At 36.7% G+C, this 15,509-nt stretch overlaps 1 protein-coding gene across 2 annotated transcripts; it reads right to left on the bottom strand.

The window, feature by feature from the left end:
- Positions 1-10,193: 10,193 nt before the first annotated feature.
- Positions 10,194-14,690, bottom strand: otpb (orthopedia homeobox b). Of its 2 annotated transcripts, none has more exons than XM_007243938.4 (3): positions 14,497-14,690; positions 13,730-14,127; positions 10,194-11,971 (listed from the first exon to the last, which is right to left on the bottom strand). In XM_007243938.4, the coding sequence occupies exons 1-3, from the start codon at positions 14,570-14,572 to the stop codon at positions 11,450-11,452; spliced, it is 996 nt and encodes a 331-aa protein (XP_007244000.1). In that variant the 5' UTR covers positions 14,573-14,690; the 3' UTR covers positions 10,194-11,449. The 2 variants fall into 2 exon arrangements, with proteins under 2 accessions (XP_007244000.1, XP_015459908.1); XM_015604422.3 differs by having other exon boundaries at positions 14,536-14,690.
- Positions 14,691-15,509: the final 819 nt, after the last annotated feature.

Below are 15,509 nucleotides of genomic sequence, written 5' to 3'. Positions count from 1 at the left end.
TGCTTTCACTGTGTAGTAGACTAGGCTGAAGGCTGGGATCAGTGGTGGACATACACAGATCAAACAGGCATAACATTATGACCATTTCTTTCTTTTTTACACCCATTATCCATTTATATCAGCTTCAGTATATAGGAGCTCTCTGCTTTACTGTACTATCCTTCTTTATTCTGTTCTACAATGGTCAGGTCCCCACAGAACCACCACAGGACATGTATTATTTGGGTGATTAGTTAGCAGTAATTAATTCTTAGTAATGCAGAGAGTGACATTGGGATTATGGTGATGTGTTATTTAGTGTGTGTTGCACTTATACGAGTAGTTTAGACAGTAGATTAGCAGTGCTGCTGGAGTTTTTAACACTGTGTCCACTCTATTAAGAGTGCTTTTTTGTTAGTAAAGCATAGAAAGAATGTTAAGAAACTTATGCTTAAGAACAGAGAACAAAAGGCGTTCAACAGTAAGAACTAATCAACAGTTGTCTTGACTAAAAAACAATATAGTAGCTGTTTGAGCTCAACACAATTAATTTAAAAGTAACCATGTTTTTAAAGTGGAACCATATGCTCAAATCCAACACACCGGACCTGAACCCAATCCAGATGGTTTGGGGTGAGCTGGACCACAAAGTGAAGGCAAAGGGGCAACAAGTGCTAATAAACACCTCTGGGAACTCCTTCAAGGCTGTTGTAAAACCATTTCAGGTGACCACCTCTTGAAGCTCATTGAGAGAATGATGCCAACAGTATGCAAAGCAGTAATCAGAGCATAGGGTGGCCATTTTGAAGAAACTAGAATATAATTTTTTTTGTTGTTATTAACATAAAACTCCACATGTGTTCATACATAGTTTTAATGCCTTAAGTAAGAATCTACAATTTAAATAGTCATAAAAGAAAGAATACGCATTGAAAAAGAGATAATAGAGATAATATATATTTTTATTATTATTATATTTAATTTTTTTTTAATGGGGTAAAAAACTGTGTCCATCTTTTTAATGGCAACAGTCCTGTCTCTTTCAATGTGTTTCCCTTGTTTTCCAGTAGACAAAATTTCTTCATCTTTTTCTGAACATGTATACATTTATCCTATAAATAAAATGTTGGATCCATAGTGAAGGTATTTATCTACAAATACTTGATATATTGATAACTTGCTTTAAAATGATCACTTAGTTAAGCAATGTAATGCTTGCTAGCTCTAAAAATACATTGATAGATCTATCAATAAATCACTCAATCAACATTTATTTTTAGTTTTAATGAAGATAATCTAAAATTATTACAAACTAAAAATATTTAAATAGCAAAAGCATTCAAAACCATCACATTTTTGGATTAGCGTATACACAAGTAGCTGGAGAAAGAATATAAGTAATATGAATGTTTACACATCAAAAGAAAATGGTGGATTTGCCACAGACATTTAGAAATAGAAGGCTGTGGTGCACACACTGAAACATGGCAATTTCCAAATATAGGATATATATGTTGCTGTCATGCTAAAACCTTGTGTCTCCATTTTGATATTTTTCATGATAAAAGCATCGCTGGAACGCTTCAAAAGTACTTTTTTTCTCCTTTAAAGTTGCCATTGTGGAGATATGATTTTTTTTGTCTGACAACAGCAATATATTTCATTCATGTTTGAACATATGTACATATGCATTTACATTTCATATATTTATTTAGCATATAGACTAATTTAAAATCAACTTAAATGCCAGCTTTATTGCAACTACAGTCGAAAGAAGAAAGCTTCCTAACATTCAGTGGAAGGCAATGTAAAATCAATATTGGTGTATTTATCATATATTTAAACTATATATACAGCTGTGGACGAAATTACAAATCCATTTCAGTTTCTGAATCAGAAAATGAACATTGTTGTTTTTTTCTATAATACTACGGACAACATTTTCCCAAATTCCAAATAAAAATATTGTAATTTAGAGCATTTATTTGCAGAAAATGAGAAATGGTCAAAATAATGAAAAAGGTACAGAGCTTTCAAACCTTAAATAATGCAAAGAAAACATGTTTGTAAACTTTGGAAGAACCCTGTTTTTTAATCACAGTTTTCATACATCTTGGCATGTTCTCCTCCACCAGTCTTACACACTGCTTTTGGATAACAGAGGTTTTCAATTTGGTAAAATCAAAGAAACTCATCATTTTTAAGTGTTGTCTGTTATTTTTTTTTCCAGAGCTGTATATTAAAACATATGTTTAATTCTTAATAATAACATCAGATTTCCATATTGGTTCTTCTAGGCCATACATACTGACCTGGCCTTGTCTGATCTGATCAGCAGAAAGGCTAAGACTTTCTACTGGGATGATTTTCTTTTCTGCAAGTGGATTAATGATGTGTCCCTCATAATACCATTACAGGCCCGTAGTGGAGGACTCATATTATTGGACAGAGCACAGAAAAGACTGGCCTAGTCTGAGACTCTGAAGTAAAAATCATTATTTTACACTGAACTATGACCGCTTTTCCTGCTCCAATGCAAGGCTAATCTTGGGCCAGTGCAATAAGGTGACCTCTGGAGTGAGAAAGTGGAAAAGTCAGGGTGTTCCATTCAGAGTGAGCAGGAACACGTAGCCTCTAAGCCTGAAATGAATCCAGCTGTATTTATAGCAGGTGGGTGCATGCCATCTGTGCCCTCATACTCATGCTAATGTGAGGCTGCACTGAGGGAGGTGAATGAAGGAGTGAGCTGCTGCATTAGTCAGTGGATCTGCTCAGTGTAGTGTAAATGTTCTACTATAAACTCTGGATATGTTGTTTTAATTGTAGGCCCACCTCATGCTTTAGGCTGTGTAACAACTTTCATCTGTGTTTGATCAATAATAAAAGGGATGTTCATTGATTTGTTTTAAATTTCTGTTTTATAAAACTATTAAATCAAATTATTTAAACATGTACAGAAAATCCCAGTCCATAACATCCTTTTGGAATATCCCTGCCCATTTAAATAATCTTAGACATCAATTACATATTTTTTTTGTTTGTTTGTTTTATTTTCAAGGGACTGTTTGTAAACATTTGTGGACAGATGCATCACATCCAAACACATTTGCATTTTACCATTTAGCCAAATGTTTTTGGACTCCAATATTTAGCCAAGTGTTTTTGGATCCCTGACATTTAGCCAAATGTTTGTGGACTCCAACATTTAGCCAAATGTTTGTGGACTCCAACATTTAGCCAAATGTTTGTGGACTCCAACATTTAGGCAAGTGTTTTTGGACTCCAACATTTAGCCAATGGTTTGTGGACACAACTCTATTAGCCAAACACATTTGCATTCCAACATTTAGCCAAAGGTTTGTGACATAACTCTATAAGCCAGTTTTATAAGAGCAGTTTACCATTTAGAAGGAAAAAAAACTTGTGGACCATTTATACAAATGTTTTTGAACTCCTGAAGACCCTTTCTGCATGATTAACCTTTAACACATCTATTCATATATATTCAGTTTTTATTTTTTTTCCAGAACTGTGTCTGAAAATTTGCAGGCCCTAAGCATACCAAAAGACCCCCTACTGGTCAGAATTATATTTACTATATATTTACTTCATTTGCATGCTAGAAAATATAAATATATTCATACTGTATTCATCTTGATTAGGAATTGCTAGGATAAAGGTAAAAACTTAAAAGGTAAAAACTTAAACTGTTAGGCCAATTTAAATATATATTCATGTAATATGTAAAAAGTGCCAGACTGCTAAAGGCTAATTTTCCACTCAGGGAGGAAATTCATCAGCAGCCATGTAACCAGCAGGTGGCAGTGTTTAAACGTGAGACACACGTACACGCTGTCTAAATGTGTTCATTTCCTCTCCATTGGAAAACATACAGGCGTATCTAGTTGGATTATGGTCCAAATTTAATGCAGATTACTGAGATTAGCGCTCAATGTGAACGCTCCAGAATATATTTAGCACATCAATCTAGAGACGTACCTTCTGACCAGTAACAGAGAAGACAGACTTAGTTTACAAATGTATATATATTTTTAAATTCAACATTTAGCTAAGGTTTGTGGACAAAACTCTATTAGCTACACATATTTGCAATGAACCATTTATACAAATACTGTGTGCACTCCAAATATTAATCAAAAGTTTGTGTTCTGACTCTATTAGTCAAATATTCTAGAACCTTACTATTTAAGCAATTATGTTTTCACTAGTTACAAATTTTAGGTAAACGTTTGTTGACACAGTTCTATTAGTCAGATGTACTGTTTTTTATTTAGTTTACCATTTAGCTGAATGTTTTGGACTCCAACATTCAGCCAAGGTATGTGGACACATTCTTATAATATCAGTTTACCATTTAGATAAACAAAAACAAAATAAGGGACCACTGTTTCTTTGATTTTACCAAATTGAAAACCTGGAATATAACAAGAGGAAGATGGATGATCACAAGCCATCAAACCAAGCTGAGCTGCTTGATTTTTTGCACCAGGACTGGCAGAAAGTTATCCAAAAGCAGTGTGTTCTCCTCCTGGTGGAGGAGAACATGCCAAGGTGCATGAAAACTGTGAGTACAAAACAGGGTTATTTCACCAAATATTGATTTCTGGACTCTTCAAACTTTTTAAGTATATATGAACATGTTTTCTTTGCATTATTTGAGGTTTGAAAGCTCTGCATCTTTTTTGTTATCTGCAAATAAATGTTTGGGAATTTGGGAGAAATGTTGTCCATAGTTTATAGAATAAAACAACAAAGTTAACCAAATATGTTAACCAAAAACTTGGGGACACAGCTATGTTGGTTGGATATATTTGCCGTTTACCATTCAGCCATACGTGTTCATACACTGCTCTTTTTGCCAGATATATGTGCAGTCTTCCACCTAGCCGAATGTTTTTGGACTCCCAACATTTAGCCCAAAGTTTGTGGACACAACGTAATTAGCTTATAGCTCCGTTACATTCCACAATTTGGCCAAAAGTTTATGAACACAGCTTTGTTAACCAAAAACATTTGTATTCCACTATTTAGCTATATTTACCTGCAATATTTAGGCCAACGTGTCTGGCACAGCTCTATTAGCTGGATATATTTGCAGTTTCCCATTTAGCCAAATGTTTTTGGACTCCCACAAACTTGCCAAACCGCTTGTGGACATATTAGTGCCAAAAAAAAAATCCAATTTTTTTTTTGAAAACAGCTCTAAAAGCCAAACATATTTGCATTTTACCGTTTAGGCAAATGTTTATGGACTCCAAAATTTAGCCCAAAGACTGTGGACTTATCTTACCTAGCACCCCAGCAACCACCTAGCAACACCTTAACAGCCAACATCTATGTCACAAAGACACATATTATTTGTTTGTTATTTTTTTGGTCTTATATGTGTGTGTGTTTCTGTGTGTGTTTTATATATCTATGTCAGCGCAGGTGCAATTAAATGTCATGCATCTGTGCAGGATAATCGAGTATCAAAACCACTGGGGGATCACCAGATTATGATAGACAACCCGCTCAGGTCCCAGACAGGGACATCCTGCTGGTCACGGATGTGTGCACTGTGTGGATAGACATGAGATGGCACGCTCCTGGCTGTGACCTTCATGGTGGCTTGCTCCTCTCTCCGGCACTGATTTCTGATTTACCGTTGAGCTGCCACTCCTGTCAGGGCCTATAGGGTGCTTTCCATGCACACACAGAGGAACTCAAGGGCAAGTATAGGCAGGAGAAGCTAGAACACTGCAGGAAAAAAGCAGAGAGTGTGTTTCTAAAAAGCAGCTCAGGCTTTTTGGGTATACAGTGTTTTCAGGGTCGGAAACTACACTGTAACAGATTGATGTAACTGAACAGTGAAAATCTAACAGTAAAGTACTGTTTAAATTAAATACTGTTCCTTCCTAATTACAGTAACTAACTGCAATAGATGCTGCACAGATAATGGACACTGGGAAATCAGCTCCTTATACATTGGGATACTGGTTGTGCTAAGAGTTGTAATTTTCTTTAAAAAGAAAAAAGTTTCTGAAGTAATTTGTCTTAGTACAGTTTAAAAGTTCCTTATCTTTCCTATTGGCTCCTGGTATAATTTATTTAAATAATGGGTGTGTCCTACCAACACTAACTCACTATCATTGTGTAGTCTTTTCCACCAAAGCTATTTTCTCTATTCAGTAATATTCAGTAATGTTTTGTACAATATAATAATTGACTTGCCTCTTCACAGTGTTATAGGCCATTAGAGCAAGTAACCATTTTCTTCACTGTACAGTGAGAGTTCATGCTGGTTGAAAAAGGCAATAAAGTAACTGCTGGTGCTGGATTACTTTTTCCATGTGATTTGAGGTTAAGGCTTAATATCTTTAAGAATATTATTGTTCTGTTAAAGAATCTTGTTGATATTTTAACATTATATGTGCAGTTAAAAACTAATAAGATTTTTTTAATACTGAAGAAATCCATGTATGTTATCCATATGTTGTTTTTTAGGTAAAATTATATTCTTGATATAGAAACTACAGGTAAAATCTGCTTTTCTATTTTTGCTACTTTTATTTGGACACCTATGTAATATGAATATACGAAAACAGCAGTGAATATAAAATATATAAGAATAGTTCATTTGATAAAACAGGTAAAGATATGTTTAAAGAATAGCATCTATCTGTTTTTTTGCATATGTACTCTTCATATTTTCTTTTTTAAGGCTGTTTTTGTGTACTTCTTCACTGTTCGTTAAAAAAATAATAATGCCAAAACCTCTCAAATCTAGACTAAATATACCAGTGCATTCATAACCATTTACACAACCATTTAGCTTTTGTGAATTTATGCTAATAAAATGCATTGGAATATCTTGTTCCTATCGCCGCCACTGTCTTCACTAAAATTGAGATTGTTTAAAAGTAAAGTCATTTTCATAAAAAAAGCTTTTACACAAAATGGTTATGAACACACGGTCTGATGTTTTAGACTCATGGTGGAAAGAAACATGTTGAACGCTTGGAAAAATCGGTGGAATCGGAGGGAGTGTGAATAATGGTGTGCCGGACTTTTAATCAATATTATCCAGCATGTAGGTGAGAATTAATGTAACTTATGCTTATGTTTGCTCCACAAATAATTACACGTTTACTTGCATAAATCACTGAATCACAAAGTTTTTGAAAACACTACTACTGTACCGTTGACCCACAGTTGCTTCATCTAAAGCAGGTATGCCCCTATCTAGTCATGGACGTCCATTTCGGTACGCAATTTATTTATTAAATGTATGCTCCCCTGCTCGAGCACGCCCGATTGAACTAATTAGATGTTTGATTGCAAGTTAGCTGATACATTTAATGAGGAATCTCACAATCAGGAAAACACAAAAATCACACAGGAATTTGCACAGTAATTCTGCTTCACAAAGAGCTTAATATTTTCTACAGTGCAAAGCTTCACTCGACAAATCTGACAGACCCCCAAGTCACTGACATTCCGCAATCATCTGATTATCATATGATGTTTACCATAAATTTGGCACGTTGCAGAAAATAAGAAATGCGCCTCTAAAGGGGAAGCGCAGGAGGCAGCGCGCGCCTTGCCCTCTCCGAGCAGATGCTGAGGCTGATGATGATGGATGTGTAAGCGGAGGTTGTGCGGGGACCAGGGGAGCCTCCTGCAGGCCCTGCACATTCTGTTGTTTCATGAGATCTCATCCACTAATTCTCAGAGACAATTAACTTTCCATAGAAAGGAAAAGGGTGAAAAAAGAGAGGCCATATACTGACTAGCCTTGTGGTTATTTTTGCATTGTAAATGTTCCACGTCTTATGCATGTATGCATACATGCACACATATGCATATCCTCAATTAACAAAAGTATGTTGAATAAACGTTAATCTCAGACACCAGTATGGATTTATTCGTGCACAAGGATTTTACACTGTTTTAACATTAATTTAACGTTTTGGATTTTGCACTTATTGTTTGTATTTGTGTATGCTGTTTGTAGTATTTCTATTTTTATAGATTGACCTGTGGTATCTTAGTGCAGAGAGGAACATTTGAATATGAATAATTTTATTAATATTATTATAGAAACTGCTATTATTTGAAGGGAGCACTTTTCGCCTAAAAGCAGTGTGAATGTAGGCTGTAAGAACCCCATACATTTACTTTCTTTCAATGAACCTTAATTCAATGTAAAAAAATGTAAAAAATAACCAAATGCAACAAAAAAAAACGTTTATTTAATGTTTTTTTGCTGTTAGGAAATGAGAGGTTTCTCGTATATATGTCATATAACTATCAACGTTATCAACGTATATTAACCTGCCCCTGATACTTTTCTGATTGAGATATCTTCCGTTTACAAGATTGATCAGTTTGTCCGCTGTTTAAACATTTATGTGAGTTTTTAAGGATATTTAAAAATGTTCAATGTTTAAATCAAAATGATTACAACTGATGCCTCAAAGCAGCTTTACAGGAATCTGCTAACAGGACAAGAACGATGTATCTGAAAATTCTGAATAATTAAAAGTTTACTTCTGTGTATGGTGCAAATAGCTTTACGTAAATACATATTATACAAATATAAAAAAAAAAACAATAATTTTACATCACAATTATTATATGCTTATCTGTTGTTCTTTTTTTGGTTTCTTTTCCTGTTAAGATTGATTGATTATTTGATCATAGTCAGCCAGAAGCTGAGCGTACGTTTTCATTTGCTATGGAGAATTCTTTATAATCTATAATCTAATGGAAATTCTTCTCTAAACAGACCAAACTGATGTGTGTTTTTGTCAATTAAAATAGCTAAATGCTTTAAAATAAATCAGGTGAGCTGCTGGTGGAACTAAATAAAAACAGCATTACCTTATTTACGAAATACGTTTTGCAATACTATAGTATATGCAGACATGTGTTAGTATTCTTTAATTTAATTAACTATTGAGAAACAACCGCTTAATTGCACCGTTAAGCAATCTTAATAATAATATTTACAGCTTTATTTATGGATACTGCCTGGGAATGCCGTAAAATGTGTTAATTGTATGCTGTTATTTGTGGTTAACTGCTCTCAAAGGCTATTATTGCTACTATTTGAAGCATTTAATAAACGGACTTATTGCTTGATTATGAGCCTCTTCTGACTGCAGGACCCTTTTGCTAAATGCATTTAAACACACACTGACCATTATTGAGATGCTGGTGGGACAAAGCAGATATTTGTGGCCTCTAACGCTTCCCCAATGGCAACTGCTTCAAAGCACACAAAGGGTGCAGGAGCAAAACATGTCTGTGATTACTCGCTAATTGGTTCCAATCCTGCTCCTTCCATTGTGGACAAAAAGACATCTCTGCTGGTTGTCAATCACTAGATCTCTGTGTTGTTTGAGATATGCCATGGCACCCTTTGATAGTGCTTTCATGTGTTTGCACGTATATGTGTGTCCCCATGTTTGACACCCGCCCTCACTGTTTTTGTCTTCAAAAATGGCCAATAAATTACATTTGAATTAAAATATGAAATTTGCTTTATAGAAATGTCTCATAACCACATTTAGCACATCTGTAATGATTAATTGAAATGATGTTGTTGGGTTTTGACTTCAGCAAACTGTTCCTAAGAGAAGATCTTGTTTTCTTTAAACGCTTAAAATGTATTCACCATAATGTGAACACATTTTCACACGTGAACTAGCTCAACCTACGGAAACGTTCTTCTGAAGCATCGCTCCAACGAATCCTTTTATGCATCTTTGTTTTTATGAGTGTATATAGATCTCTTGCCATGTAATGGCCTATAAACATCCAAGAGTGGAGGCACTACGGTGATCTTGAAGATGCAGAGCCTTAGCCATAAAGGCAGACAAACACAATAGTGCAGACCTTATAAGCCAAAATATTTATGTTCCCTGTGATGCAGTGAGCAAACCTGCGAGAAATTGTGCCAGACAACATACTGGCGTGAAACCTGAGAACATTTAGCGCGTTTTGACAGCCAATATGAGATGAAATGACGTGCCTGAAGAAGCACAGTCAACTGATCTAATAATTGAAACATTCCTCCATTGCGCTTCCTTAAAAAATGACCGTCATTGCTGAGGCTTTTTTTACTCTCCACATCAAGGGGTGATATTTTTCCTTGATTGATATTCACACGTCTATGTCCCGCAATGCAATGATGAACCATTCTCATGTTGGACATTACTGAAAATGATTTTATTCACCCATTTACAATAAATTGATATAAACCTGCCCAGGTGTGTTGCATTTTGGTAAGGATAAACGTTTAAGAAAAGGAAAGAAAAACAAAAAACACTTCATTAATAAGCACATACAGTAAGTCAAAACATATCACAAACAGACCAGCAGGTAACAAGAATGCTTTTTATCTACACGAACATCCTAGTCAAGTTCATTTTGCTTTATGTCAACTCCCCTCGGTGCTCCTCGCCAATGGACATGCAGCTGAACCGGATTCTTGGAGAACCTGCTCATAATACATCATACTCGCCTGTACAAAACGGTGAGAACCAACCCACATGTGCCCCATGCTTTAAACCAATCGTGGCATGCAGTACACGGGGATTCCTTAAACAAATATCAACCTTAGTAGTCTGATCAATGACATAATTTCACCGGATGCGTGGCTGTTCTTTTACTAGGAAGGAACACACGCAAGAAGAAAAACAATAAATACGTTTGAATAAATAAATTAATAAATAAGTAAATAAATCAATAAATAAATGGCAATGGAAAAATACACCGAAAATTACCAGAAATTCTCCAACACATTAATAAAATAAGGTGGATGGTGATGTTATGAGCCATCTGTTTTTGCTACAGGGGACATATATCTGCAATAAAGGTCTTGTTACATTTACTTTCCAACGAAATAAAGATAGTCTTAGCCTATTTATAGACAAATTTCTTGCTTTTTGGAAAGACTACAGTTGATTGTAGTGCAGAAACTGTACAGGTACTGCATTTACCAGATGGCCCAGAATACGTTAACCATCCGTTCAAAAAAACTCGTTGTAAAAATTAGTTTAAATGGGTAAGTTTGTAAGTTCACCTGTATGCCTTAAATGTTGTGATTTTGATAAGTAAATCATAAGTTAACAAACAATTTGTTTGTTTGTTAACTTGTAACTCGAAGTTCTATGACTGATTTTAAGGTTGCCAGGCCACTCACTTTTAAAAACGGTTAAGTCAACAAATGTTTTTTTCAACAGTTGTGCAAAAATGGTATGGATTTTGCTGAAATTTCCACTTTCCATTTTTCCTTAATGGCTGCCAATTGCTCCAATAAATCCCCATAGTTAGCCCACCCTCAGCTCCTGAGTGCTCCTGTACTGTTGGTGAACTATTCGGTGTTTTTTTTTATTTCTTTTTCATTTTTTCATTCTTTTTTTGCGAGGACCTCTTTTTTGTATAATTTCGGTCTGTCCCGTTAGGTGAAACTCATTGACACCGTGTGCTCGAGCGCTTTGCGGCGCAGTGAAGCGATACTGGTCCCTCTCCACATATCACTGTCCGGCGAGCTGCACAGCTGGGGCGAGCCGCTCACGTTGGTCGGACCGGAGAGGGATGCGGGCACCATGCCGGGAAAGGTGGGCTGGTACAGGTGCGACTGCAGCCCGGAACCATTGGACTGTAAGCTGTTGGAAAGGCCCATGGAGTTTGGGGGCGGTCCTGCTCCCAGGCTGCACTGCGACAGAGACTGTGCCATGGCCTGTTGGCGGCCCAGAGAGGGTGGCAACTGCAACTGAGAGACCCCGGGCATTCCGGCAGCCGCCCAGCGCGTGTCGTTGGCGTGGAAGGAACACAGGCCGTCCCCCATAGCGGCGGCGGCGGCCGCGGCGGACGGGAACTGCGGCAGACTGTGGGTGGGTAACAGCGTGCCGGGCGCGCGGAATACGTTGGTGGTCTTCTTGCGCTTCTTCCATTTGGCGCGGCGGTTCTGGAACCAAACCTGAAAATGTCGAGATGGATTAAAAATTAAAAAATCCTAACTGGCTTAAAGTATTGAGGTCCTTGAAGGTGAAATGGCATATCATTTTATGAAAGGTAACTAATACTATACCAAAACACCAATATATTTTATACACTCTATTTCAACATACTTGGAATCAAACATATTTCAAAGCGCTCTGGTTACTTACTGGACACCATAAACACTATTTTGAGTAACACGTGTTTATTTCCTGCCCTATTAAAAACATATTTGGCAAAGGTATCTTGGCAATTAAAACATATTTTAAAAACGAAATTCGAAATGTTTTTGTTTTTGATTTTATGTGAATCTTGAAGATATTAATGGACTAATAAAAATACTTTAAAATTGCTTAAAATATAAATATAAAATAAACATATTTTACATAGATTTTCACTGAAACTTTCTGTAAAATACATATATTTTTCAATTTGGAAATTTGAGGCATTTGCTTGACAAACAATATCAAAACTATTATTACCATCAGAGCCTCACAGTCCTTATAAAGCCGTTTTGAAAATGATTTACACTTACAGACCAATATAAATATAATATTATAACGACATTTTTTCCGGAATTTTAAATATTATATTAAACAAATAATAATTTTAATACAGGTTTCGTTTAAAACAAGCACCACAGCGCTTGCAAACTGTAACCCGGGTTATAATTAATACAAACATTAAGAGCGCAATTAAAGTCCAACATTTGGATAGTTGGCGCTGTGCAGAAACGCAGTTCTTCAGAAAAGCTGGGAAGTAATATTTGCCGGCATGGATGGGATAAAGCCGTTATGGTTGAAAGGCCATTCCTGGAGATAAATGGTTGGCTGGCCTCGGTGCTTTATCACCTAGGCTGAGAATGAAGGCTGAGAATGAATATATCATAAACCGCGGTCGCTATTTTTAACATCTATTTTCTTCTCTCTTTCGTAGAAAATATCATTCAATATTTAAACGTCTGAGACGTTTGGTTTGACAAATAATGATGATCGCGTTCAGCTGAATGAATCGCGCGGCATCATTTAGTGAATAATTATCATATGAAAACGGTCCCGAGTCGTTACTGCTAATGCAATGTTTGGTTGATGATGATGCGGTTAATTATGAAAACGAGTGTAAAGTTATTAAATATATCAAGAAAATATTTTGCAAGCGGGCTAAGTAGAAATTTAACATGGCGTATATTTTTGACATATGCAAGTCTAAAAAATATATTTTAAGCAGCATGAAATTTTAGGATTAGTATACGAATAAACAAAGAAAAAAAAACCAATATATTTAGCTTAGTATTATCTTAGTACAGAGGGTCAGTAGAGGTAGGTTGTTAGTCAGCACCACGGACAGCGTTGGTATAATAATAATAATAATAATAATAATAAGAGACAATATTATTTTAATCCAAAAAAATAGATATGTTTGTAAGTCTACTTCAACCATATTATTCAGCTACGATTCCACAGTTAATAATAATAATAATAATAATAATAATAATAATAATAATAATAATAATAATAATAATAATAATAATAATAATAGAAGAAGAAGAAGAAGAAGAAGAAGAAGAATACCATTTTTATATGTTTTTCCAATTGATTTATTTAAATATTCCTTTTACTATTTTTTTCTTAATTTTCAGTGAAACTATACACACAACTCCGCTTGAAGTATTTTATCTAATAAAACGTTGGAATGCCCTTTGTGAAAAACAGGACTATCCTAATTTGTTTGCTCTCACCTGCACGCGGGACTCTGTTAATCCGATCCTGAGCGCCAGTTCTTCCCTCATGAAGATGTCCGGGTAATGGGTTTTTGCAAAGCTCCTCTCCAGTTCATTAAGCTGCGCAGGAGTAAAGCGGGTCCTGTGGCGTTTCTGTTTCTGGCTCTGCTGTCCGCCGCCCTGAGCCGAGCTCTGCTGCTGCTGCTGTTTGTCCTGCTCTTTGGAGCCGACCTGCTGCAAGCCGTTGGGGTTTGATCCGCCATTGCTTATGTCTTCCCCGGGGAGGAGGGTGGTCCCCTCGACCGCGTCGACCGCGCCGGAGCTCAGGTCGCCTGGATGGCCGCCGTCCGCGGCGCCGAGTCTGCACTTTAAAGCATCCCGGTGGCCGAGCAGCTCTGCTGCTGCATCTTTCATCCCTGCAAGAACACGGGGCGGCAAGAATTAAGCTTTTCCATCTGACCAGGAAAACTGCAAACATCAAGTCAGTACCAGCATCAACAAGGAGAGAATAAAACAAAACACACACACTCGGGTTTAAACGCTGAACTAGGCTTACACTAGGATCTTCTTCAACCTGTCTAAACCAACAAAGTTCAAACTCCATCCCATCGTTAAGTCATGATTGCATTCTATCAATATTTAGACAGGTTGATGAAACGAGCTAGATGTAATTAATTCAGCAGATAATGAATTACAATATCAAGTCGTTTAGAGCTGAAAATTAGATTACGAATTAAGTCCACATCAATTCATAATTGTATAGATTGAAAGTTCCTCTAGCTTACAGTGGAGCTGGAGACCGGAGTTGGGTGGCGATAACTCACCGAGGCGAGCATCCAGGAGGTCGGCGTGAGAGAGCATGGCGCAGCGCTCCTGCTAGCCCTAAAAACTTTTAACTCCCTTTAAAAAGCATATAGTGGGCAAATGAAGAAAAATTCGCGGTGTGCTTAAAAAAGGAGGCTCCCAGCATTATAATGTTCTTTAGAGAGACAGGGAGGCGCTTAATAGTTGGATGAACCCATGAGCTTCCTCAGATGAGAGCCAATCAGAGCTTGAAGCCTGGAAATGGCCGCAACCAACCACCAGGCATCCACAAAGCAGCTCCATCTGCAATTACTGTCTCCTTAATAGCGCGGCTGATTTATTGTATCAGCCCCTTATTATAGGCGATAAATGACTTCATAATCATAGCACACAAACAGTTTATAATAAATCTACTTCTGCTAGAAAAATGTTATACAGTGCGTTTAGCCCGCACACCAAGCCTCAACAACAAAAAAGTCAAACTAAAAGGGTAAAAAAGAGAGGACGAAGTTACAAGCAGCCCTGCTGCTTTTCGTCGTGCTGGGGAGAAAAATATTTCCACGCCAAGAAAAAGAAAAACAGCGATGATTTTGAGGGTTTTCTTGTTTCAGGTTTCTGCCTACACAGTCTTTAACTGTTTGAGGAGAACCCATCCATCATGAGCGAGATTAAGTCTTTGAGGCAGCTAAGCACACATCCAAAGTCCATTTCCAACTAGTCATTTTCGAGGCCATTAAACACTTCAGGCAGTTAGTGCCAAATCTGATCTTTGCAGTGAGATCAGTGTGTTGTTATGAGGCGGTGAATACACACTGCGATCGTGCGAATGACTTGGGCAGTTTATTTTGGAAAAATCTGAAATGTTGCTTTTGTGTGTGTGTGTGTGTGTGTGTCAACATGTCATCATCAGCACTGGTGCAATTAATTAGATTTATTTCATTCAAACTGGATGACACGCAGTTTAACCCAATAAATGAAACCCACTTTTGGCCCG

The sequence above is a fragment of the Astyanax mexicanus genome, chromosome 22 (assembly GCF_023375975.1).
Source record: "Astyanax mexicanus isolate ESR-SI-001 chromosome 22, AstMex3_surface, whole genome shotgun sequence".
Classification (NCBI taxonomy): domain Eukaryota; kingdom Metazoa; phylum Chordata; class Actinopteri; order Characiformes; family Acestrorhamphidae; genus Astyanax; species Astyanax mexicanus.
This window is presented reverse-complemented; position numbering and strand designations above follow the sequence as displayed.

Coding starts and splice junctions, on each gene's coding strand:
- otpb (XM_007243938.4), bottom strand. CDS start 14,572: ATGCTCTCTCACGCCGACCTCCTGGATGCTCGCCTCGGTGAGTTATCG. Junction 14,128..14,496: donor CTCCGGTCTCCAGCTCCACT/GTAAGCTAGAGG, acceptor GTGTTCTTGCAG/GGATGAAAGATGCAGCAGCA. Junction 11,972..13,729: donor TAACAGAGTCCCGCGTGCAG/GTGAGAGCAAAC, acceptor CGACATTTTCAG/GTTTGGTTCCAGAACCGCCG.